This window comes from Pelobates fuscus, chromosome 3, assembly GCF_036172605.1.
Source record: "Pelobates fuscus isolate aPelFus1 chromosome 3, aPelFus1.pri, whole genome shotgun sequence".
Classification (NCBI taxonomy): Eukaryota; Metazoa; Chordata; class Amphibia; order Anura; family Pelobatidae; genus Pelobates; species Pelobates fuscus.
This window is the reverse complement of record NC_086319.1, coordinates 74,796,569-74,822,470: the sequence shown is the minus strand read 5'-3', so window position 1 is coordinate 74,822,470 and position 25,902 is coordinate 74,796,569. Positions and strand designations below refer to the sequence as shown.

The 25,902-nt window shown below is 39.4% G+C and overlaps 1 protein-coding gene across 2 annotated transcripts in view; it reads right to left on the bottom strand.

Annotated features, from left to right (window-relative positions):
- Nucleotides 1–9,035: 9,035 nt before the first annotated feature.
- CHST11 (carbohydrate sulfotransferase 11) overlaps nt 9,036–25,902 on the bottom strand; it is a 232,326-nt gene continuing 215,459 nt past the window's right edge. For both annotated transcript variants that reach the window (XM_063447220.1, XM_063447221.1), the window contains exon 3: nt 9,036–10,178. In XM_063447220.1, coding sequence (XP_063303290.1) covers nt 9,324–10,178 — 855 coding nt within the window. In that variant the 3' untranslated portion in view covers nt 9,036–9,323. The remainder of the gene's footprint in view (nt 10,179–25,902) is intronic.

The following is a 25,902-nucleotide window of genomic DNA, read 5'->3' as shown; positions in this document are numbered from 1 at the left end:
AACTCAAATACTTAGGCGTATGGCTCACGGCGGACCCAACCCACCTGTTCAGACACAACTACCCTCCCCTCCTGGAACGCGTACTCAAAGACCTAGCAGACTGGGACGTACCACACATCACCTGGCTTGGCAGAGTAAACGTTCTTAAAATGAACGTCCTTCCACGCTTCCTATATGTGCTCCAAACGCTCCCGATACATATCCCGCAATCCTTCCTGACCCAGGTTCGCACAGCCTTCACGAAATACGTATGGAGGAATCGACCGGCCAGGATAAAATACGACATTCTTACAAAAGCCAAACCGCAGGGCGGACTGGGACTCCCGGACCTGGCCAAGTACCACCAGACGACCCACCTACAGCGTATAGTTGAATGGACCCAGGGGACAAGAGACAAACTCTGGATAGCCATGGAAGCTAGCTTCTCAACGGACCCGCTGAGCTCGCTCCCATGGCAACCCCCAGGCCAGACGAGCAGGTACAACATCAGACACCCCACAATAGAGGCCACACTGAAGGTGTGGAGAAGGATAGCAGGGAACCCGGACCTCGCACCAGCTATCTCCCCCCTATACCACCTCTCGGGCACAACACAATTCCACATGCTCAACAACCCCCGGACCTTGACTAACTTAGGCCTGCCCTCCCCGTGCAGGCTACACCACGTCCTAGTGAACGGGACCATCCCTCCGTTAACGGAAAGGCCCACACCCAACCCGCCTGATCATATGACCAAATTCCGATATCTCCAACTGGTGAGCGCACTGAAGCGAACCCCCGACCTACCCTCGGCAGCTAGACCCCTGACCACGTTTGAGACCATCTGCACGCAAGACACACCCACGCCGCATGCAATATCACTCCTGTACCGGCTACTGACCACACCACAGGGAGGCACCCGACCTCCCTACTTTACCAGATACTGGGAAAGAGATCTTGGGCATCCGCTGACCCAAGACCAATGGACCACAGCATTCACGATGACACACAAAACCTCCATAAGCACTAGATTCCAAGAATCGGGATATAAAATGATATCGCACTGGTATAAAACACCGGAGAAACTCGCCTCTATGTATGACACGAGCGCACCGGAATGTTGGCGATGCGGAACTGAACTGGGCACACTCTACCACATCTGGTGGACATGCCCGCGGATCAAACCTTTCTGGCATGATATCCATCAGGTAGTTCTGACGCTCACAGACAACGCCGTAGATCTCACACCAGAACACTACCTACTACATCTGACACCTCTACAGCCCCCTGCTTACAAAAAAACGATCACCCCATACCTGGTAAACGCAGCACGCAGCCTGATCCCAACATTCTGGAAGAAAACCACGACACCAACCCTGACGGACTGGATAACAAGGGTAGAAGCCATAAGGACCATAGAGGAAATGATCTTGACGGCGAAAGGAAGACCCCAGACATACCTGACGACGTGGTTCCACTGGCTACAATGGCTCACCACTAGACAAAACCCGGGACCACGCCCATGATGGATGAACAACGAAGGGTGAGGGCCCACGGACCCCGGGACACACACACCCGGAGACACATGAGGACCGAGGCGGCGATACCCGAAGACCTGCAACGAGACCACACAGCACCGGCTGCGCAGAGGGGGGGCCTGGGCGCTGGCGGGACGCGGGGGCTCGGGCGCCCCGAGGAGAGCCCACCCCTAAGCCCTACCCCCTCAGGAACATGACATACCCTCCCACGAAACACAAAGACAGAACAAACACAGACACGCCACCACTGACCCAAGCGGTACCACATGACACACCAGACCTCCCCCTTCTGTCCTACCCCCCATTAGACACAAACGACAGCACCACACCCAAGTAGAGAGATGGAGGGAGGACACCCAAGGAACCACCCCGACCTAACTAGTACGACACGCAGTTAACCCGACGGACCCCAATCCGGAGACGGCCCCGAATAGAGAGAAACAACACAAGGACCCCACAACACGGGTTCTGACCACAGACACCCCCACAAGGCAACCACTAGAGACATACCGCTTTACACCTTTACGAAACACGACCTAGGTACATAATATAGCACTCTATCATCGGTTCTTCGACTCCCTCTGGAACGCACGCAGCACCGATCACTATGCAATATACCATAAAACAATATTACCATAGCGACGACACCCCATGAGCCCACACACACCCAAAATACTTGAGAAAGATACAATACCAAATGATACGAAATATCGACCTCAAAACTCACAGGGATAATTCGTTATAAGCCTCTGCGTAGGCTCAGATTGCAAAACCACAGATGTACCAAAAACGCATCTCAAACCATCTATCAACCCTACCACACTACCCCCGCGTGGGTAAACTGTTCTTTGACAAATGTTAAGCAACGATCTCCATTAGGGAGACCGCAACCACTACGAAATACATCATAAGTCTCCTCTTGTTTGATTGATTGATGCTTTATGCCTCTACGTAGGCACCGATGCACCGTTTTTGCAAACCTGTTACATGTCCTCTAACACTTACCAAGTTCTTATATACTACAATAGTGAACATGTCACACGTTAATATCCGCTCTCCTTCGTTTAACGTACAACTGTTTTACGTATAAATGTCACACTAGTTTAGTTTGGCTATTGGTCCAATCTGGAAGGTTAATCTATTGTAAAACTTATAAAACTGTGCTCACATTAAGCTACAGTATTAATAATTACAGTTATGAGACCTTTACTTCGACAGCGTTACTGTCAACCTACTCAATGTGTCTAAAATGCGTTAACTGCCATCTTATCGGACATAACTTGACTCTGCTTGTTTACTACTTTCAAACAATGTGTGTTTATTTGATGCCTACCCGTTTGACATTCTCATGTCCGCAACAAAAAACATGTTTATAAAATGTCCATGCCTGTCTAATAAAAACCGTTGGAATGAAAAAAAAAAAAGTACACTAACCATTTAGGCTGTCAGTCAGTCTCTCTCACACAGGCTGCTGGCTGTGGTAATTTCTTCTGTTGAATATGACTGAGTAACTTTAAAATGAGCTCTGCTTGGGTCAAGATTAATGGCCACCTTACACACTCTGTGAAAATTCAGAATGGCACCAAGCAGGCATGCCCACTTTCGCCCTTGTTATTTGCTCTCTCTTTTGAGCCGTTTTGCCATCGATACATAGCAATGGATGTATAACTGACTTCATAGGGGGAGGGAAGGGTGGATGCATAAGATGGTGGCCTATGTCGATGACCTGCTGTTCTTTATGAAGTAGCCAGCTGTCTCCTTAATGACGGTTTAGCAGAGTTTTGTGAATATGGGCTTTTGGTTAACCTGAAATTAAACATGGACAAGTCTGGGGTGCTCAACATCTCTGAACATACGACCCAGACTAAATTACTCGACTCGAATTTCCTGTTTCGCTGGCGAGTACCCAGCTCAAGTATCTACCTCGGTCTACCCAGATCTCTCCCAACTCTATGCCAGGAACTTCCCCCCACTCCTGAACTCACTTAAGAGAGATATGGGCAGATGGCTGCTTACTCACATTTTGTGGTTGGGGCGTCTAAAGGTAGCTGGAATTAATCTATTGCCCAGAGTTCTCTGTCGAAATCCCCCGGTAGTTCTTCGCCTCACTCAGTTTGGCTCTAATCTCTTATGTTTCAGGTGGGAAATTAACCTGCCTCGAGCTTACCCAGCTCTGTCTACTGAGAGAGGTAGAGGGTGGGACTGCCTTCCTTCTTAAACTATTACTGGTCAACACATCTTCTGAGACTCATGGAATGGAACGACCTGGATTCCACCAAGATTTTGCCAGAAATGGACAGCAACTACACTGAGGAACGTCTCCTGGCGTCCCCCTGGCTGACTTTCACATCTTTCCTACATTCTGTATATTCATACCCTTTGCAATCCTTGACCATTGCTTGCCTCCATAATACCCCTGTCTCGTAACTCAGACCAGGCAGACTCACACTTTATATTTTTTGGAGATAGGGAGCAGGTGACTGTTCAAGACATTATTATGCCCATGGGGATTCAACCACTTATTACCATACCAGTAGACCGTTTGTGCTTTAAACCTTTAGTTTTATGCACAAATCGCTAATTATTATAACTACAATGACAAAAAATAAGGTCCCTTAACTGTCTTCGAGCAATTTTGCAAAGCTGGGTCAATTACTTAGTGCCTAGGAATTCTGCTTAAGTGGATCTGGCTCCCCATCCCCTATACCTTTCCTTATGGATTTTTTTTTCTCTTTCTCTTCTCTCTATTTTTGCTTCTTTCACTCCTCATGCTCCATCTCAGACACCGTATACCTCACTGCTTAAAAAGAAGGAATTTAAAAGGCAATGCTATATCTTGCTAAGCTGAACTTGCGTCAATCGCCTCTGGTATCAGAGGCTGTCAATTGCTCGGATTTATTTCACAATGTCCTGCAAACCCATGCCTTTCTAAGTTGTGCTCTATTGTTCCACACTCCTGTCTCCTACTGTTTTCCAATAATTCTATGTTTAAGACTGATGTTGTTACTGACAGATGTATGACACATAAATGCATAACTTCTCATCTTTCTGTAAAATGTACACTCTTGTAATATTGTCACAAAAGAGGCCTGACTTTGACTGCATTAGAGACTTCTGCACCATGCATATTTAGAATATACCAATTCTTGCAGAGTTAAAAATCTGTCCCAATCATCACGGACCCCATGATTCTGTCCAAAATCTGATTATTCTTGTTGAGACCCTGAAAATATGTTGTGAACCAATATTCCTAAATCCATATTATTCCATGTTTCAGATAATATTCCTAATTACCATGACTCCCTGAAACCTACCCTTTCAAACTATCTATGCTCTATGTCCACTAATGCCCTCACCAACCACTGCTCTCTGCCCACTCATGCTCTTACCAGTCACTGCTCTCTGCCTATGTAAACCCCACATGCCACTGCTCTCTGCCTACTCATGCCCTTAACAGCCACTGCTCTCTGTCCACTCATGCTCTTACCAGCCACTGCTCTCTGCCTACTCAACCCCCACAAGCCACTGCTCTCTGCCTACTCATGCTCTTACAAGCCACTGCTCTCTGCCTACTTGTGCCCTTACCAGCCACTGCTCTCTGCCTACTCGTGCCCTTACCAGCCACTGCTCTCTGCCTACTCATGCCCTTAGCAGCTGCTACTCTCTGCCTACTCAAACACCATAAGCCACTGCTCTCTGTCTACTCAAACCCCACAAGCCACTGCTTTCTGCCCACTCATGCCCTCACAAACCATTCCTCTCTGCCCACTCATGCCCTCACCAGCCACTACTCTCTGCCTATGCTATGCAAACCCCACATGCCACTGCTCTCTGTCCACTCATGCCCTCACCACCACTGCTCTCTGTCCACTCATGCCCTCACCAGCCACTACTCTCTGCCTATGCAAACCCCACATGCCACTGCTCTCTGTCCACTCAAACCCCACAAACCACTGGTCTCCATCCTAAGTAAGGAAGCACTTGTCTGAGTCATCTGCTCCAAAGGTAAGCTGTGCTTGCAGAAACGGTGAGGCCCATCACAAAACAATTTTCTGTACTGAAGGTAGTTAAGCGTGAGACAATAACATATCAGGAGGATTGGATTGTGGAAGCCGCAATCTCTGCATAGAAAAACGGATTTTCAAAAGAGGAGACGATAAGGAATTAAAAGAAGAAAAAAAAAAGACATTTCATTGGAGGTTCAATAACAGTTAAATCTAATCGAGCCAAGATATAGCTATACGTCCAGTACCCAAAACATCCCTGCATCTGCAACTCGCGTACTGCATGGTTTATATTCAAATTAAATACCACAGGTCGAACATATTGCATAAGTAATGAATTTATTTTGTTCAATGATTTTTACACTTTAACACTTTATTTAATAAATTATTTTTTTCTGGCCATTCCATTACAGTTTCTTTTAACCTTTTAAAACTTGCGGTACATGAAAAAACATTGCTCTGCAATGTGGCCCATGAACTTAACGCAAGCAAAAGGCTGAAAGAAGCACACTATGTACAAACGTAGAACAGCACCGCATGGTTTTGGAGATCCTCAAGGGAAGACATAACAATTTGAAATGATCAGTAATATACACATCACAACAATGTTCCTAACTGATGACATACAAACATGAATCACATTCAAGACACAATAAAAGTAAAAAAATTGAGCGTTAATGGTTGATGGCTGACCAGCAGGAGAAATTACATTGAGCCTGACATGATAGAGTTATAGGCTTTGTCTTTGTATGGAAGCTGAGAAGATTAACATTTTCCGAGGCTATTAAAGAAGAGTGTAAGCGAAATGCGTTGATACATTCCCTTTGTAAAATCCATCTATGGGTGAGTGTTGCAGATACAGAACTTCCGAAGTTATCTGATTATATCTAGACCCGAATTCCATAAAATTTAAAGATGACAGCATGAAAAACAAACAGGAATTGGAATAGCAATATGTATTCTATAAACGTTTACCATACCACACTTTTAATTAGACACACCTACAAAAGTAATGAATTATACCTTTTCCATAAGTGGCCCAGTAAAAAGTGAGATACGATTGCCGTAAACATAAGGCATGTCAAAAACAGGAGGTCGGCAATTTGCAGCAAACATTCATCTTAGTTCTTTTTGTCTCTCTCACACTTTCCACTCCCTTGAGGCCACGTACAAGTGAAATGCAAACAGTTTAAAACACGTTACAGATTCATGGAACCCTTAAAACAGTTGTACAGAATAATAATAATAAGAATAATAAAAAAAAAATACTATAAATTAAAAAGTAATTTTTTGTAGCAGAATCAAAAGCAACATCTACAATTATTTAATTTTGTATTAAAATATAATTTAGTTTTTTGTTTTTATTTAAATAAAAATGGTATCAACAAATACATAAATGTATTTCATTTTCTTTTTGCTTCAGCTTCGGAAAAAAAGTTAAAAATAAAATAAAAAAAAATTAATGCCTGGACTTAACTGCTCTTCCAAATTGTCATGCAATACAGCAGTGAGTATCCAGTGAAGTTTTTCATGATCGTTAAAATAAACACAGATTTCGAAAATAAAGATTAGAACAGCTACATGTTGCGCCATGTGGAAGAAGAAGTCATTTCATAGTAATTAACAAGGTGGATGTATTTACATTGATATATTTGGATTTCTTTCATTATTAGAGCACTTCATGTACTATGATATACCTCCTTTATTACGTAAAACAAAATATATATATTTATATATATATTTTTTCTTCTGTATAAAAGTTCACTCCGGTGGCGTTAGTCATTCTAATAAAACTTTGGGGCTTATTCACTTAACAGGAAATTTGCAACTGTCGAGAAGTTCAAGCTAGAACACGTTACATAGCTATTCACTAAGGTGTGAATTGTTGGGAATTCAAAAGGGAATTTAAAATTTTAGACTAACGTAGCTAGACTGAAAACACAGCTGATTTGGAGAATGTTTACATTTTTCCCTAAAAATGTGAAATTCACTTTGAATTTATTCATACGTTAAACTTTACAGAATAAACATTAATGATCTCCAATTCATCTTGGATGGATATATTTTCAAAATTGATGTATTTCAGTTTATCTGAAATATGTGGGGAGTTAATTCTCAACTTGCAACAACTTACTATTTAGTGAATATACCCTTACAGTTAAACAAGTTAATACTTTTTTGTTGTAGCTTTCACAAATATATACATACATATATGCAAATAACAGATGATCAAACTCCACGATAGAGTTTAATTTTTCAACTCATAGTGTCTGTCTATATTTCGGCAGGGCTAAAAGTTTTTCATTTACACTTACAGATAGATTAGATGACTAAAGAAAATGAGGAACACACAAAAAAGCTCTTCCCACCGCAGCCTGATGCAAAGCTGTAATGTAATATACAGTATCTTGAAAGCTTAAATGGACACTATAGTAACCAGAACAACTACAGCTTATTGTATTTGTTCTGGTGAGTAGAATCATTCCCTTAAGGCTTTTTGCCGTAAACACTGTATTTTCAGAGAAAATACAGAGTTTACATTAAAGCCTAGGGATACCTCCACTGGCCACACCTCGGGTGACTGCTAGAGGTGCTTCGTGGGGCATTGCTGCACAGTGAGCAGCACTGCCATTCAATGTCTCCATCCTCTGCATGGAGACACTGAACTTTCCTCATAGCAATGCATGGATTCAATACATGTATATGAGGAGATACTGATTGGCCAGAGCTGTGTTTGACTTGTTCTGGCTCTGCCCCTCTGACTCAGCCAAGTCAATTCTTTCCTATGGATTTCCTAAGATGTCAGCCAAGCAAGCAGATCAGGGGCAGAGCCAGCAGCTGCAGACTGGAATAAAGGTAAGATTTTGCTATATTTAGCGGGGAAGTGGGGGCCAAATGGGGTTAGATGGTGTTTTTAACACTATAGAGTCGGAAATACATGTTTGTGTTCCTGACCCTATAGTGTTCCTTTAATGAAAGTTTTATATATAATTTTATATATTTGCAAAAGTTACATAGTTATCTTTCATTCTTTCATAGGTGAGAAACGTGTCTTTCGTTATAGTTTCCCGTTTAAAAAAATTAAGGTTGCAACACTTCAAGTATCCGTCTAAGTTTGACAATGACGCGTTCTACACAAAATAAATCAATAAAATAAAACATGAATATGAGCTTAACCCTTTAATTACAAATGATATCCATGCCATCATCACAGTCTAGTCCTGACCCTATGTCAACATGGATTGTACTGTCTATTTAATAAAGACAGATCTATGTAGACTTGCTAATAACCATGGAACAACAATGGAACATTCCTTTTAAGAACTGAGTCGATTAAGACCAGCTTGTTTTAAGGGCACATACCATCTTTGCTTCCCATTGGGTTAATATTTGGCTTTTTAAATATGTACATATATACACACACACATATATATGTATATACACAAACATATCTGTATATCATGTATGTATATATATATATATATATACACAGACAGACTTAATTAATCTTATCAACAGTTGTAATTTAAATAACTATAAATAATTTATAGACAATTTACATAGAGTGAAGGCGCTGTGGAAATTGAGAACAGTGTAAAATTAATAATTGTGTCTTCAGATAAGCTTAAATTACTCTTAACCTTAAGAAATCTGTCCTTCTTTGTGAAGCAATTTAAATAACGATCCTTGTACTGCTTGCAGCACAAAATAGATGACCCCCCCCCCAAATCCCTCCTTCAATTTACAAAATAACCCTCTATTCTTGTAATAACAAAACCTTTCACAGAAACAGGGATGTTTCTCATTCTGTTTTTAGGTAGGCTGGCATGGAGTAGTTGAACATTAGATAGTCAAGTTTGTAGACTTCGTACAGTTGTATTTGGTGCTCCATGCTGATGTTCTGGAAAAACTCTGCTGTCATTTCGTCAGTAGTTCTGGTAGACTTCGCAAAGGTGGGAAATTTCAAGTAGTTGCTAACCCCTGCCAGTTGTAGGATAAAATTGGAATCTTCTTCTAATGTTTCGTATTTGCCAATAAGATCGTAATGGATGTGGCATGGATGGCATAGAGAAAAGACTGTTTGCCAATGCTCGTTGAAAGGCTCTTCTTTTTGTGTATGTGGGTCAATAAGGTAGGCAACAAACTCCTCAAATTTAACATCGTTACCATTATGGAGTGCCTCCTGTGTGGCATTTTTTCTTTGCCGTCTTACTATTTTAGTGCCGTAACGCTTATGGAAAGAAGTGTTGTACTTCTGTGTAAACTTATTTCTGTAGGCCGAGACTAATCTCTCAAAAGGCTCACGGACAAAGAGAAATTTCATGTAACTTTTCAAGCGGTGATTAATCTCTGGGATGCTATACTGGTTGAGGGTCTTCAGATTGGATGACACATGGGCCACGTTGGCTGGTATTTCCATAGGATCACTGTATTTACCTCTCCCAGTCAGGACCATCATTACTCTCTTCCAATTTGTACATGCCACTTTCGGCACATAACAGTAGATCATCTCGTGGTCTTCATCCACCACCAAGTGTTTAAGGTCATTAGGTGTCAGCACACGGCGTTTTCTGGTGGCGACACTATTTGCCCGACACATCTCTGTAACTTGGTCTCGTCTCATCTGGTGCAAGACAGCATTGCTGGACAACTCCAACTGTACAAGAAACACAAAGGGGAGACTTTGTTAGCTTAAATGTAATACAAATCAAAACACAATACACACTTCATTTACAAAGAAAACGTTTGCATTTATTTGAGATATGCACTTGTCAATCAATATATTATATTAATTTTACACCTATCAATAAATAAATAAATACAAAAGGAGGAAAGCTTTTTGAACAATAGCAGGTATGCATTAATGAATCTGTGCCATAAAACAACACACGAATATATGTTAATACATTATATTGTTAAGCATTTTTTATTTATTGTGTAAAAACCTGTGCCTTGTATATTTGAAAAAGATCATTTAATGCCACTAGGGATAAGAAGTCAGAGTCACTCTGCTACATTTGAAATAGGTGTTCAATAGCTCATACAATAATATATAATTATGGGACTTGCAGGTTATGCCTTTTACAGCTACAAGAAGTATTTATGAAAAGGTAATGACAGTAGATGGAAGAAAAAGTAGAGTATGTATAAAATATTATTTTTTTTAAACTTGTATATATGTACTTTTTTAATAAGTGAAATGCAAGCTCAAGCATTAAGATCTTGATGTAATATTATTTGGCAAATTTTCCAAATTATTTAATATTTTTAGGATAAACTTTTAAAATGTTTTAATATTATTAAAACTAATTTAATTTTGTAATATTTTGGGTTTTTTAATATATGAATATATATTTTCTATATGATGTCATTTGTTTGTTTTATTATGTTGAAAAAATATTTTTTTAAGTGTATCCAAAAATATGAAATTATTTCAAAAACATATTCAAAAATATTATATCAAGGCTAACTTTTTTAGCATTAACATCCTCAACTTGTCTGGATTGCTGAAACGTCATACAATATAGATGTTTGCTTCCAGGAAAGCTGCAAATAGATTAATCATAGACACTATTGTAATGAAGAAATTATAAAATAGAAGAATATTTCTAAATGTCCAGTCTTGTAGGTAATTATTAAATTTGTGGAAGCATTTTTTTTTAGTTAAACATATTACTGTCACTGTTATGCATAATAAAATATACTATATTAAAAAAGAAAGCAATGATAATAAAATTCATTAAGATCTGTAAGAATGATTCATTAATATTAATGGGTATTCATTATGTGTATTCACTACTCAATTAATAATAGGAATATAAGATTTCAGCCATGAAGGTAGGCTAGAAAATTTGCATTTATTTACATTAGAATTTGTTCCTAATTGAGGATATGTTAACCTTGCTTGGACTTTGGGTATTATAACTGTGTGTGTGATAATTGTATAGAAGGTACATCTCTTCCTTTTGAGTTTTCTTTATCAATGTCATAATTAATCTGTAATGAATTATTGTCTTGTTTTCTGTCTTGTATTAAAAAAAAAAAAAAAGTATGTCTCGGAGGGTAAGTGATAACATTATACATACAGGACCAATACACCTATCTGGTGACCTGTTCATTAACAAAATTGTACAGAATAAGATGCCTGCACTAAGACTTGAAAATACAAGATTTCACCTACAGCATGGGAAAGAGTTCTTTACAGTAACAACAAGTGAGATGTGAGAGAATGTTTTATGAAATACATTAGATGTCTGGATAATCATTCAGAAATTAAAGCTTTAAAACATTGCTAACGGATTGTTGATCAAATAATACTTCTCCCTTGAAGGGTGCTCATAGTAACAATACATGCTTTTCCAGCCACAACAGCGTCAACGAGCTTAATTATAAGAAACAATGGTAGACATTAGTATGGCATTCCAGTAACAGCACCAAATTTTTGTTTTTGGTTTAAGAAACATGCAGAAACAGTTTTGTTAACATGACAGATATTGAGCACGCATTGCGATCGGTCCGGTTTAAGTTCCATTTAATTGTCCCGGATTGAGGAGCTCAGGAGATACACGTCTGATCTGTTCAGCAGACAGGCTCCGCCCCCTAAAGAAATATTATTTTGTGTGGCAGGGTTTGGATCCAGCCATTAGATTTATTTTCCAATCATGCCAAATTCTTAAAATATATAGCTTTTTTTTAATATGTGACCTGTATTTTATTCAGTTATAACGATAGGATAGGGCATCCACAGAAACCTCGATCTGTCTTTTAAAAATACAATAAATGTGAGGGGGCACTAAATGAGACAGAGGTTAAAAGCAAACAGTGTATATATAACGCCATAGTTTGATGGAAAATATCCTGAAGGGGTTAAACAAAGGCCGCATAAACATATTTCTAGCACCGGTAATTGTTCTGCACCCACAAGAATAACCCAGACCCAGAATGCGTGCATTAAACCAATCCCTTGCAAAGGATGGAATATCAAGACGAACAGACACCTATTGTTATTCTGAACTATATGTCTGCACAGCAGGAAAAAAGAAAGCTACGTAGATAAAGATGTAAAAAAAACTATTTGTTCATGAAATGTTAGGTTTTTCTTAAGTGAAAAGAAACGTTATAGAATGTTTGCACACTGTTAAAAGTTACTAGCACATAGAAATATAATTGTATGCTTAAGAGGGAAAGCTACATATTTAATATTTAAGTGAAATAATAAGGTGCTTCAGTGGGGGTATCCACAATATCTTTATCCAGGTGAATCCACTTATATGAAAGACAAAAGTGAAGGGAGCCAATAGTGCAATATGTACAGTCAATATATACACTAATACGGAAAAGATAGTAGTAAACTCCCATTTATGAGAGCTATAACCAGCTCTAGCGTGAAGGCCGTACAGCGGTATGATCCCCGCTTGTGATATATGCAGTAAGTTCTTATCCGTCAGGGGAATGTACAACACTCGGGGAAGGAATAAATAAAAAAAACAACTGATAGTGCTCACTGTATAATCCAAAGTAAACACTAATACAGAAAAGGTAGTATTAAACTCACATTTATGAGAGCTATAACCAGCTCTAGGGTGAAGGGCGTACAGCGGTATGATCCCCACTTATGGGATTGCAATAAGTTCTTATTCGTCAGGAGAGAGTTCAACACTCAGGAAAGGGGTAAATAAAAAACAACTGATAGTGCTCACTGTATTAAAATATCAGAAGTAAATAAATAAAATAGTACTCACAAGTATAGAGCGGACTAACTGCTCTTTGATGTCAACGTTGGTGGTATAATCCCCACTTAGGATATCTTGAAGTGCAGAATAATAAAATGCCAGGTAAAAAAAATAAATAAAATATAAAAAGTGTATAAAGAAAGAAGATTGGCACAACAAAGTGACCAAAAAATCTTTATTGAGCTTAAAATACACAATATTAACATTTCCACAACGCCTTTAAGGTTTCTTCAAAATAGAATTCCATTTTGAAGACGCCTTATAGGCTAAATGTTTTGTGGAATTTTTAATATTACTACTAATACTAATATTACTACTGATCAGTTCTATTTTATTTACCCCTTTCCTGAGTGTTGAACTCTCTCCTGACGGATATGAACTTACTGCAATCCCATAAGCTGGGACCATACTGCTGTACGCCCTTCACGCTAGAGCTGGTTATAGCGCTCAGAAATGTGAGTTTACTACTATCTTTTCCGTATTAGTGTATATATTGACTCTACATATTGCACTATTGGCTCCCTTCACTTTTGTCTTTCATATAAGTGGATTCACCTGGATAAAGATATTGTGGATACCCCTGCTGAAGCACCTTGCTTCAGCCCACAGGGAGGTACTCTTCTGGCATCATCCACAGAAGCTGAAGCCCCGAAACACCCGGAGCTCCTGCTATTCCCAATCTGGTAAGGATTCGGACTTCAACACGAGCTACCGAATCCGTGGAGCTGAGATGCGAGCTCTCATCAGGGCCTGGGGCTGGAGGGATGCTGATCTCTGCACCTGCCTGGCACTGCTTTACAGCTGTTTCAACGGGCTCCTGAGCACTGGCATCTGCTGAGGCTGGACTCACTTTGCAGGACTGGTCCCCAGCCATGTTTGTCTGTTTTCCATTTGGCCAACACCGCCATCCTACACTAATGTACCATTACTTACCTATCTTCACACTAATTTGGCTTTGAGTTCTTTCCTTATCATTATTTTATTTTATAAGTATAAACGGTGCAGGGCTTACTTTAAGCTGCAGCCCCAGTAGCGAACGGGTATGTTGGGATTCAGTGGTTTATATATCTTGTATGTTTTTGATTCTTACAGTTATTCCTGAACGGCACAGTCTACCACAGTTTATCTAGTCTTATGCCTACATGCCTAGCTAGTCAAACCTAACTGCAGTTCTAATATACATTTGACTTGTATACCTAAGACTGTGAGGACAGGCCTGCTTTGTATCTAATAGCCAGGCCTACCAGAATAGCTTGCAACTCTAGCTTAATCTACTTTCTACCAGGGCCGGTGCAAGGATTCTTGCCGCCCTAGGCAGCAATCCATTTTGCCGCCCCCTCATAAAGGCAACTACATTCTCTCACATGTTTATTCACAAAATTCTGCAATGAACACACTGCGTAGAAACAATCATCCAGTATATGCATCCATATAAACACACTGCCTAATACATCCATCCACACAGACTGCCTATTACATACAATCAAGTCAACCATATGCACATTACATAAATCCTCGCATACACACACACCGCCTAATAAATACATTCATGCACTCATACTGCCAAATGCATAGATCAATACACATGTACTGCCTAATGCATACATCAATAGACACATACTGCCTAATAAATATATCCACACACTCTTTTTCGATGTATTTGGTGCTGTTTAATTTGTAATAACATTGAGATATAATTTATGTTACTACAAAATTTTTTCGGTTTAATATAGAATTCTATTAATATATATTTTAAATATAATTTAATAGATAAGTATCTAATTACGTGGTCACTCTGACATACATAAACATTTTCACTAACACTTTCACTGACATGCAATGTCACATACACATTCTCACTAACACACACTCTCACTGATATACAGTGCCAGTTACACACTTTCACTAACACAAACACTGACATACAAAGTGTCACTCACACACTTTCACTAACACACACTCTCACTGACATACAGTGTCACTTACACGTTCACTGACATACACAGTGTCACTAACACACACACAATGACACTCACACACTGTCACTGACATACACACAGCTTCACTTACACACACACAATGACACTCACACACTATCAGTGACATACACACAGCTTCACTTACACACACACAATGACACACACACTATCACTGACATACACACAGCTTCACTAACACACACACAATTACACTCACACACTATCACTGACATACATACAGCTTCATTTACACACACACAATGACACTCACACACTATCAATGACACACACACACAGCTTCACTTACACACACACAATGACACTCACACACTATCACTGACATACACACAGCTTCACTTACACACACACACTCACTGACATACAGTGTCACTCACACATTCTCACTGACATGCACAGTGTCATTTACACAGTCACTAACACACACAGTATCACACACACACACACACACACACACACACACACACACACACACACACACACTGTCACTCAAGCACAAACTCATACCACTTTACATATAGTCACAATGTATTTACACCCACAAACACAGCAATTCAATACACACAGACCAATTTACCATCCTACACTCATACTCATAATCAGTTCCACTTACCTTCAGATGGATCATTCATAAGTGCTGTGAATGGAGCAGAGGGGTCCAGCCTGCAGGTAGCTGGTGCTGTTCCTGGTGGGGGGAGCAGGAGAGCCGTGCACTGTGAGCACAGGCTACTTCCTGTTCCCCTCAGAGTGCTTCCGGTGTTCACAGGCAGGGGGCAGCCAGGATACTAAGTCATGTCCCGGCTTCCCCTGCCTGCTGGAAGCACAGAGCTCTGCTCGGGTGCTGGGGTTACAGCATACCCCTCTCCCGAGCAGGCAAGCAGCTGCATGGCTGCGCTGAGGGGTGGCTAAGAAGCCGCTCGCCCAGCACAGCATCCCAAGACAACAGCAGCAGGGCAGCTCACCAGAAATCCTCCCAGTGGGCGCCCCCCAGAGGCTGGCGCCCCAGGCGAATGCCTTATTCGCCTTAATGGTAGCGCCGGCCCTGCTTCCTACTAATGTGTACTCAGACAGTTTACCTAGCTTGATATCTCTAACCTATTGTAAAATTTGTCAGAACCATCAAAACTCCCATATTACGCAACATTCTTGAATGTACATCTTATTAAGCAACGTGTTTTATTTGTGTTATTCAATACTCTTGTACAAGCTATCGTTGCAGTACGAGATTTGTTAATTTGCGCACATCCAAAAATAAAGATTTGCAAAAAAAATATGGTAATCCAGCTTTAAATAACTGGTCCAGTAGTATAAATAGTCATGATGTTACCTAAAATGTTCTGTAATAGCCCCACCATTGACCCCATCTCATGACCTCTAAAACAAAATGTCCCTCTTCAGCCATATGAAATCATAGGAATGTAAAGTATCACAAAGCAACATTTGAACTAAATCATTATTAATCTTTGGGGGTAAAGGAGACAAAAAAAAAATACAAAACAATACCAAAAAAAATGACATTAGTTTTTTTTCTGCCTTTGATCACATCAATAACAATACGGTCAGATATTTGTTACTTGTGGGTCATGTGCTTCCCAGAAACATACGAAATAGTACACACTGTTGAATCTTTCTAAATCTGTTGGTGTTTCCTATGAATTTTTCCTTTCCAAACATCCACCACAAAACCTCATGCCATCAGTTTTCCTCTTTCCGCATATTTAACTCAGATTGGCACTCACTCTCCAGATATTAAAAACTGTACAGTGGGGATTTCTGAAGCCAAACTAGCTCAGTGAATAAGGCTCATTCACACTCAAGCAACCTCTCCTGAACTGAGAGCACAAACATAGAATACTTTTTTCTTAACTTAAAATACTTTCTTACGCAGTTATTATTTATAGCTGTCCAGTAGAAGTCCACTATGTACAGGTAAAAGAAAATAATGGCTCTATTTAGAGAGATGTCAAACATGAAACCTTTGTAAAGAATGAAACACTCAGCAAAGTTTTTGGATTAAAGGGAAAGTGTCTACTGTTTGGGACAGGCCACATAAAAATAATATTACATGATTCAATATGTCTGCATGATGGTTATATTTTTCTTTAAGTAGTTCAACAAATTGTCTAGTGATATCTACATGTCTTGATCTCATTATACTCATCATATATTAAGCAAAGCTAAATATTTTAAGAATTTGGAAAATACATTTAATGCCAAGATCCAAAGCCTGCCACACAAAACAATAAATATTTAAAAAGTTACATCTAAGGGCTTTTACCAAGTGGGGGATTTTAACACAGATGCAACCATTTAAAAAAAAAAAAAAGCCTCCATTTTTAATATCACTTTTCTATTTGTGGGAATTCTGAAATTATCCAACCACTTCTTAAATCTTTTTTGTTATATCCATTTTTTTGTGCTTTTTAATGGCTATCCCTCTTATTGTCTTGCCCTTTTCATGTTCTCTCTCTCTCTATATATATATATATTTCTAAGAGATATAACCATCTAACATGTATCATACCTCAAACATATACAGCCATCAACGAACTCCCACAAACATAGTCTGACTCACAAAGAGTCCACACGTGCATACTTGTCACACAATGAAAAATACTTCTTAAATAGCTCCCACCCAAATATATCGACACCTGACAGAGGCCCGACACATTCATAGGCCATTACACCAATTTACACCATAGGCCATCACACCCAATATCTCTCTACCTGTCGGTATTCATAATGCTTCGCATTCTATTCCAGTTCCTCAGCTCCCCCCACTGTAGCCCAATTTCTGTCTGTCTCCCTGAAAATAATGCAACGCCATAATTTTGAGAATGCCTGCAAATGTATTACGTAGGCTGTATATCTCAATGCTCACACTCGCACACATTACAACTTTGCTAAAGTTAGCACCGCCGTTACCCTAAAACCAGTTCCTGGGTGTAACGGAGCCTCTTTATACCAGTGGATCCAGAACACAGATATTATATAATCCATCAGATTTAGGAGTGATATGATTTGCTTGATTCTGAACTACATACCACCAAGGCGGTTGAGGGACACTGTTTTCCCACTAAACCATTGGGTGGTCTAACGCTGGTTGAGACGTCTCACCAATTTCCTGATCACTGCAGAAGCAGCAAATCTTCTGCAAACAAGGCACATTACAATGTATCTTTGGTTGTTTGTTTTTTAATGCATTATTGCCATTGCATTGAAAAAACAGGTGTGGGTCTGCTTTACATTTAAACAGCAATGTTACTTTTGACAGTGTGCCGTGTAGATATTAAAAAAATATATATATTATTATTTGTTTACGTAAAAAAACTCCAAACAAATAAAAAGTGAAAGATAATGGAAACTGATATTTTTGCGAAATTCTCCCCCTCCCATCTGTAGCAATTTTTCTGTGCTCTCGAGACTGTGAGTGTTTGATTGGCAATAGAAAAGATTTAGGGCGTCACATATATTAAATTGGGAAATATTGCATTCAACACCTGTCATTTGTCTTCATTCTCATTCCTGATGTAACCTCCTCCAGGTCTCCCTCTAAGGCAACAGTTTCAAGTGAACAGATAAACGTAGTCCAGATGCAAAGAGAATCAGAAGTGAGAAGACTGACTCATGCATTAAACAACCATTCCTGGGTTATAGACGGAAAGGCTTTCTTCTCCCCTAGAAAAGCATTTGATATTTTTTTTACAACTTTATATGCACACAGTGATTGAAAAAGGAATGCGGCACTGCCGTCAGGTGGTGCTGGCTGGGAGTAATAGGGATGTTTAAGGAAAATCCTTGTTATTGACATATCATTGGTGCTGTAGGGTTTATTCTCCAGTTCCCTGTTGTTTGTTACTGTACATGTAACATTACCAAACAGCAGTGTGACAGTACCAGCCTTCATCAGAACTTTGAGAGGTTTCGTCGCTTGTGTCAAGGCATCATGGCCACCATGTCCCTGGACCCCAAACATTATTGGTCTGTTTCTGTACTTTTTGCTGATTTCTTCTTGTGTTTACGTTCACTGGTCATAGCATGACCAAAGATCCCAACAATATATACATTCCTTCCACTCTCAGATGTATAACTGGTCATAGCTTACATGTGTCCTTGGAAAGGCAGCCAAGATAGTTGTTTACTGAGTCTGAATTTGAATAAGACAGTGTCCAGAGACATATAATCCTCCGACCTGTTCCAAAGAGTGAAGGTCTTTGAAGCTCTGCTTCCTCTTAGATTATGTTAGAAGGAGCTATTTTCTGGTTAGAGCAGCGGTAAGCCCAGGAAACCCGGGTTAGAATCCTGGTCAGACTAGCATACCAGTAAGTGTGCTTGTGCAAGACACCCAACTATATATATCCGCTTATGTCAAATCGCCAAAGATTGTAAGCTTGCTTGAGCGGTGCCTTCATATATACCCTTTCTATTGCTGTAAAACATGCTAGCATATGTTGGCTAATAACAACATAATGAAAATCTACAGGAATTCTTGTGTGGTTGACTGCTCTCCTCTGAGTGTACTGTAGACCCAGCACTATCATCCACATTTAAAACCGCAAGCGGAGGGCGCTGACCTGCTACGTCACCAACAGTTTAAATTCCAGGCCAACAAATATATTTGTTTTTAACTTAAAAATGTGCTCTCTTTATGCAGACATGCTAAATGCATTTATGCAGAACTAAAAATAAAAACAAAACATATTCTGGTGGTCCTTTTACTTTGCAAATCCCCAAGTAGCAGTTAGTTAATACCACCTACAAAGGTTCAATGTACAGGAATTCAGGGGGATCAAACTTGTCCATGGGTAAAACAGCTTCACTCTGGACTTATTCATTAATCAACATATTATAGTGAAATTCAAACAAAATGTCTAACTTTAGGCAAGAAGAATTGATTTAGAAACATTCTCCAATTCAACTATACAATTCACTACAGTAAGGTATTTAGTGAATAAGTCTCTTAGTGCCAATGACTCCAGAACATTTACTTTGTCTGCAAAAAGTAGGTGAATGAGCTGCAAGCGTGAGTGATCTTAGATCAATATGTTTAGTAAAGTCCTTTTACGTCAGTCAATGTGAATGATGTATAATTATTCCTATACCCAGCGTACAGTCACCGCTGCAAGCTCGCTGTCCTTCAAATGAACCCACATTAGGTGGAAAAGCTAACTGAAAATAATAGGCAGAGTTCTGAGCCCCGATAGACAGGGTTATGGGTAACTTGCTGTGTGTATTCTTGCTAAAGATTAGAATGCACATAGCTGCCAAGCACCGGGGCACTTTTTTATGAGCCTGAACTCTGTAAGTGGTGAGGAATTTTGGAGCCTCTCTTGGCGTCTAATTGACATAAATCGACTTAAGAACTCAAGACTATTAAGGCGACAAATTTGCTACCCACAGGTAAATCTCCATAATAAGCCTTAGGGCAATTCCTCCTGACTGCTGAACGCAGCAGGGTCAGGTAATCTCTGCACACTCGTCTAGAGTCTGACAAGTAGAATGGTCAGATATAAGCTAGGACACTTCCCAATTAAAATATTTTGCTGCACCGCAAGTTTATTTTTATACAATAGATCACGATAAGAAATTTTTTATTGTTGTATTTTTTTTAGAAAATTTGGGCTCTAGAAGGTTTTTAACCTAAAGAAAAACAGAGGAATGGGGACACGGGTAGCTACCAGAAAATCTAGAGTTGGGGGGATGAAAGGGGTAAGGTCCCCGCAGTCTTGATGGTGTCGTTTTCTAATCGTGTGTTATATTGTAGAGAGATGCGAAAAACAAAATGTTTTAAAGGAGTTGTTTTTCTTCTCCAAATAGCTATTAAAGAATTACATTTCAAAATGCAAACATATTAGTGGAAAGATTGTTTTTGAATAATTGATTAATTTATTTTTTCAATTTAAAATTGTACTATATATCCAGTGCACTCACTCATTCTCTAAACGGCAATTTCAAAGCTCACAGAATGCAATAGACTTCTTTAAAAACACCTAATTCAGATAAATACAATGGGGGTTTAGTTACAGTATATAGTCATATATTGCATAAGCCAGCCACAACCCATTCTTGGCAGGTCCTTTATATACACACACATACATACACATGCATTGAAGCCCTAGGTGAAAAATCAATTTCAACACAATGTAGACATTTTACTGCTAACATCAAATAAGTGGAATTATTCTCAATGGGGAACATTTAACAAAGTGTCACAGAATAATAATTTTTGTGAAGTTTTTTTGGCACAAAGTTTTTTTTTCAATTTGGCAATTTTTTATTATCATTTTATCAGATCATCAAGTTTTTTGATGGTATTTTTCACCATGTATTGACTTTTTCTGTCATTTTTATTTTCTATTGAGTCCATTTTATATGTATTCTGCATTCCATTTATCAATAATTACGCCCATTTATTTTTGCAAAAATAGAGTATTCTATTTTCCAGTGTTTCCTTCCGCCACATTAATTTAGCCTAGAAGGCGAGGGAGACTGTAAATATAGTATTTTTAGTTAATGGTACATAACTTCAGAGGCGCAAAATAAATGAAGGAATATACAAAGAAGAAAAATTACCCTTTTTAGATTCTATTTAAAACACTTTAATAATGGTTAATAAAATAGGACATATTTCTAAACCCCCAAAATGCACTTTCCAGAACACTTTGATAAATATACCAATTCTTTATTTTTTTTTCTAACAAGAAACTGTATGATTATCCTAGAATTCCATTTTAGATCAGTCCACTCACGTCAGTATTGATGTGTCTGTAAAAACTTAGTATTGATAAAAGGATATCTGTGAAAAGACAGGTTATGTACCAGTATGGGTGACGATCATATGGATCTATATAGAGAGGAAGGGGTTTAACGCTGTGCATATTGAATACGATCGCTGGGTTGCCATGTAAGGTTTGGGGCCATGTACAATTATTTTTGTCTCTTACGCTGTTACAGAGACATTGTCAGAAACCTAGATATTGAATAATTCTTCTTACATTTCCATAGCATTACTCTGTGTCTAAGTTTGAGCCTAATGTTTGCAACACATAATTCTTGTTAATCTATTTGCTTATTAATATTTATTTAATTTTTGTCTCTGATAGGAAATCCTATTTCACTAAAATGTTACAAATACATTCAAAGAGGGGATAAGAAGGTATTACCTATAAATAATATTATTTTAAACAAGTCAGTTCTTCAATTTATTTGTGTGTTTTAGTAAAAGGGGCATATGAAGTAAATTCATTATATAAACCACAGAAAAAAAAATACTAATAAAATAATATTTCCAAGAAATTGTGCTGTAATATGCTGACGAACAGTGCTAAAATATAAAGAATTCAAATTATTATGATTTTTTTATCTTGTGGTTTAAATAAATAGTTATTTAAAAATATCCCTCCTGTATCGAGCAGCCAATATATATAAAAATTGGAATATATTTAAATAAAAACATCCAGCAAAGCATTCATTCTCATGGTCAATTTTTCATACTTTGACAAAAAAGGACATGATGGTGATTATGGCGTATATATTTGGCTTGTTCTCTAAGTGGTAGTATAAATCAGCGTCTTAATTAAAGGGGTTGTCAGAAAGAATTATTGTAGCCAAAGACAAACCTGTCTATCTTGCCGGGTATTGTCATTCAAATTTCTAGAGGTCATCTCATGCTTGGCCAACCAGATATGAGAAAGTTGAAAGTCTGCCAGAAATACGGTGCCAGACGTGAATTATCTTAAAGGTAGAGGCAGTTGCGTAAAAATAAGCCTTTCACATTTAGACTTTCAGGGTCACATGGAGATCTTAGAGCAGGGGTCGGCAACCTTTGGCACTCCATATGTTGTGGGCTACATCTCCCCTGATGCTTTGTAAGCACTATGGTTGTAAAAGAATCATGGGAGATGTAGTCCACAACATCGGGAGTGCCAAAGGGGGTCTTAGAGCATGATGGTGGAGCTAGAGATCTGCTGACATAGACCAAAAATGTATATAGTATAGGGCAGAACGTTGCCTTTCCTGTACATTATTTTAGAAAGAAAAAATTGATTTCTATATTTCTTTAGAAAGCATTTTTTGAGAAATTTGGGGATGATGTTGAAGGATTTTTAAGGTAGGTAATCTATCTGCTGTAGGTTATTAAAGTGGTGTTCATATCTATAGCTAAATTATTTTGAGTAACTACTAAGACCACTCAAAGTGGTGTCATTAAATTACAAGTTGGCTGCACAAATACAGTGACAAAAGAACCGAGTAAAGTGAATGAGTTGAAAAATCTGTATGACAAGTGCAGTTACACACTTTTGAAATTTTTTTTTTTATAAATTCTTTATTTTTGTAGTGCTTGGCAAATTTCACATATAAACACAGACAGTGCAAAGGTTTCACAAAAAGTATTCGCTGGTAGAGTACATGACGTCTGAGTAAATGCAGTTTTTTTTTTTATAATATCAAGATTTTCATGCTTAGGCCTACATAGGGTAGGGTAAATGATGTTAGGTAGCTAATCACAGGCCAAACATGCTGAGAGAGAGGTATTAAGACTTATGCAGGCTTAAGTAATGCAAGAGGAAATAAGTTGCTTAGAATTCAATGAAGATGAAATCATACAGCATGGTATAAGCTTGTACATGTAAGTTAAAGTAAAATATGAACAGGAGGTAAGTATCGGAGCCTTAAGTTGCTGCCAACAGTGACAATGTCCCTTGAGATGTGTAATGTGGGGACAGGACTACATGTCCATCGAATCAATCCTTGTTAGCCTATGCCCATTGGATATACATAACTGTCCAGCATAGATGTGACTTGCCAAGGGACGATACGTTCGCTTGGCGAGGAGATGTCTGCCACTGTCTGCCACTGATAGCATGAGGGACGGCTCAGAGGTGGCTGTGGTGGTCTCTTGATGCAGGTTAGAGCAGACCCTGGTATAATGGGGTTCGCCGGTAGCAGCGGTCAGGACATCGGTAGCTTGGGCGGTGTGCACAGCTTACAAGTGGCAGCTCTGCTGTGTTTTCCGGCTATGGTATATGCTGCCTGTAGTCCTGCGGACGGAGCTGCTTGAAGGTAGGCAGCGCTGGTAGCGTCGCCGCCATTTTGGTGCCCTGACGTGGGATGCACTGTGTCCTGCAGGCTCGATGGGCCAGCATTAGGTGGTAATTCCCTCCAATGTGGATAACCCCCCCGGTCCGTGGGGGGGGGGGGGGGAGCAGGACCTGCGGGACGCATCACTGGGCTGCTTCACGGCTGCCAGGTTCCGAAACAGGACGGCGGCCGTCCGCCCTGTTCTACACCCACATGGGCTGCAGGCCCCGAAGCCTCACATCACCCTCTGGGGCTGCAAGAATCCCGATCTCGGGGACCGCAGTGGCACCGGCAACTACCTGGACACAGGAGTTACTGTCTTGGCTCCTGGGCAGGCTGTAAACCTGGTAGTATCCTCGAAATAGGCCAAATCCCACTGGAGCCCCTCCAGCCTGCGACCGGTCAGCATGGCGGTCGGGCCCCGCCCCCTCGCAGTTACACACTTTTAACACTAGAAGGAAACATAGCAATGCTGTTACCTGGGGCATTAGTGCAGCGTGGGGTTTATAGAGTGGGGTTTATATTTTAAGTCTGGAATTAAGGGGAACTGACAACGGGAATTGTAAATATTTATTCACAAGAGCTTGGGCTATTTGGACATTTTTTGCCGTTTATCTATTTTGACAGTTCTTTTTATCAATTCTCCACACTGTAGTGTCATGTTATTTTCTTTAGTAAATGAGTGTTTACACTGGTTTACCAAAGAAGCCCCGAGGTAATGTCAAAGTTATTTCTAAATGAGGTGCACATCAGGGATTGCTTCATTAAACTTATAACTGAGGAGAATTGACAAAACAAATTGTGACTGTTATGAAAAAAAAAAAAAAAAAAAGAAAAAGGTAAAAATGGAAGAAAATAAAAATGCAGTTCATCTATTTTCCTTGCTTAGCTATTTTGGCCCAATATGAAATATTCCCCTGTTAATTCTTCACAGCTTCTACTTTAGTCAATAAACCCCTGAAAGTTTACACACGGAAATACGTTTGTGTTCTTAGCACTGCACTGTCTGCTCTTGTGCCCACTGTTACTCTGGAGCTATCCACTATTGTGGTGGTAGAACTGCTTTTCCATCACAATAGCTGTGATATTGTGAGTGCTGTATTACACAGCATTCTGACATAGTTCCTTATTTTACCGTCCATTTTGAACATGTCTAGTTTTGCATATGTACGTATGTATGTTTATAAACCTCCTGCAGAAATGTGACATACTAAAGTGTGAAATATGACACCTGCCTGTGGTCAATATGCATATACCACAAGGCATTCTGGGAGCAGTGAGGAAACTGATTTATCAAGATCTACTCTAACCTCAACTCTCTCTATACTGTATTAGACCCATAAACAGACACTCCCATTCTCTTTCTATCTCTCCTACCTCTGTACATACAATTGTTGCATACCACAAAAACAACTCTTGCTAATTAAAAAGGTAAAAGTAGGAACACTTTACTAAATGCACCACCATGCAAACCACAACATAGTAAACACAATATTGCAAATCCAACTATATATGTCTCATCTAAATCTATACTATAAATGACTCTCTGCTCTGAAACATCTCTCGGTCA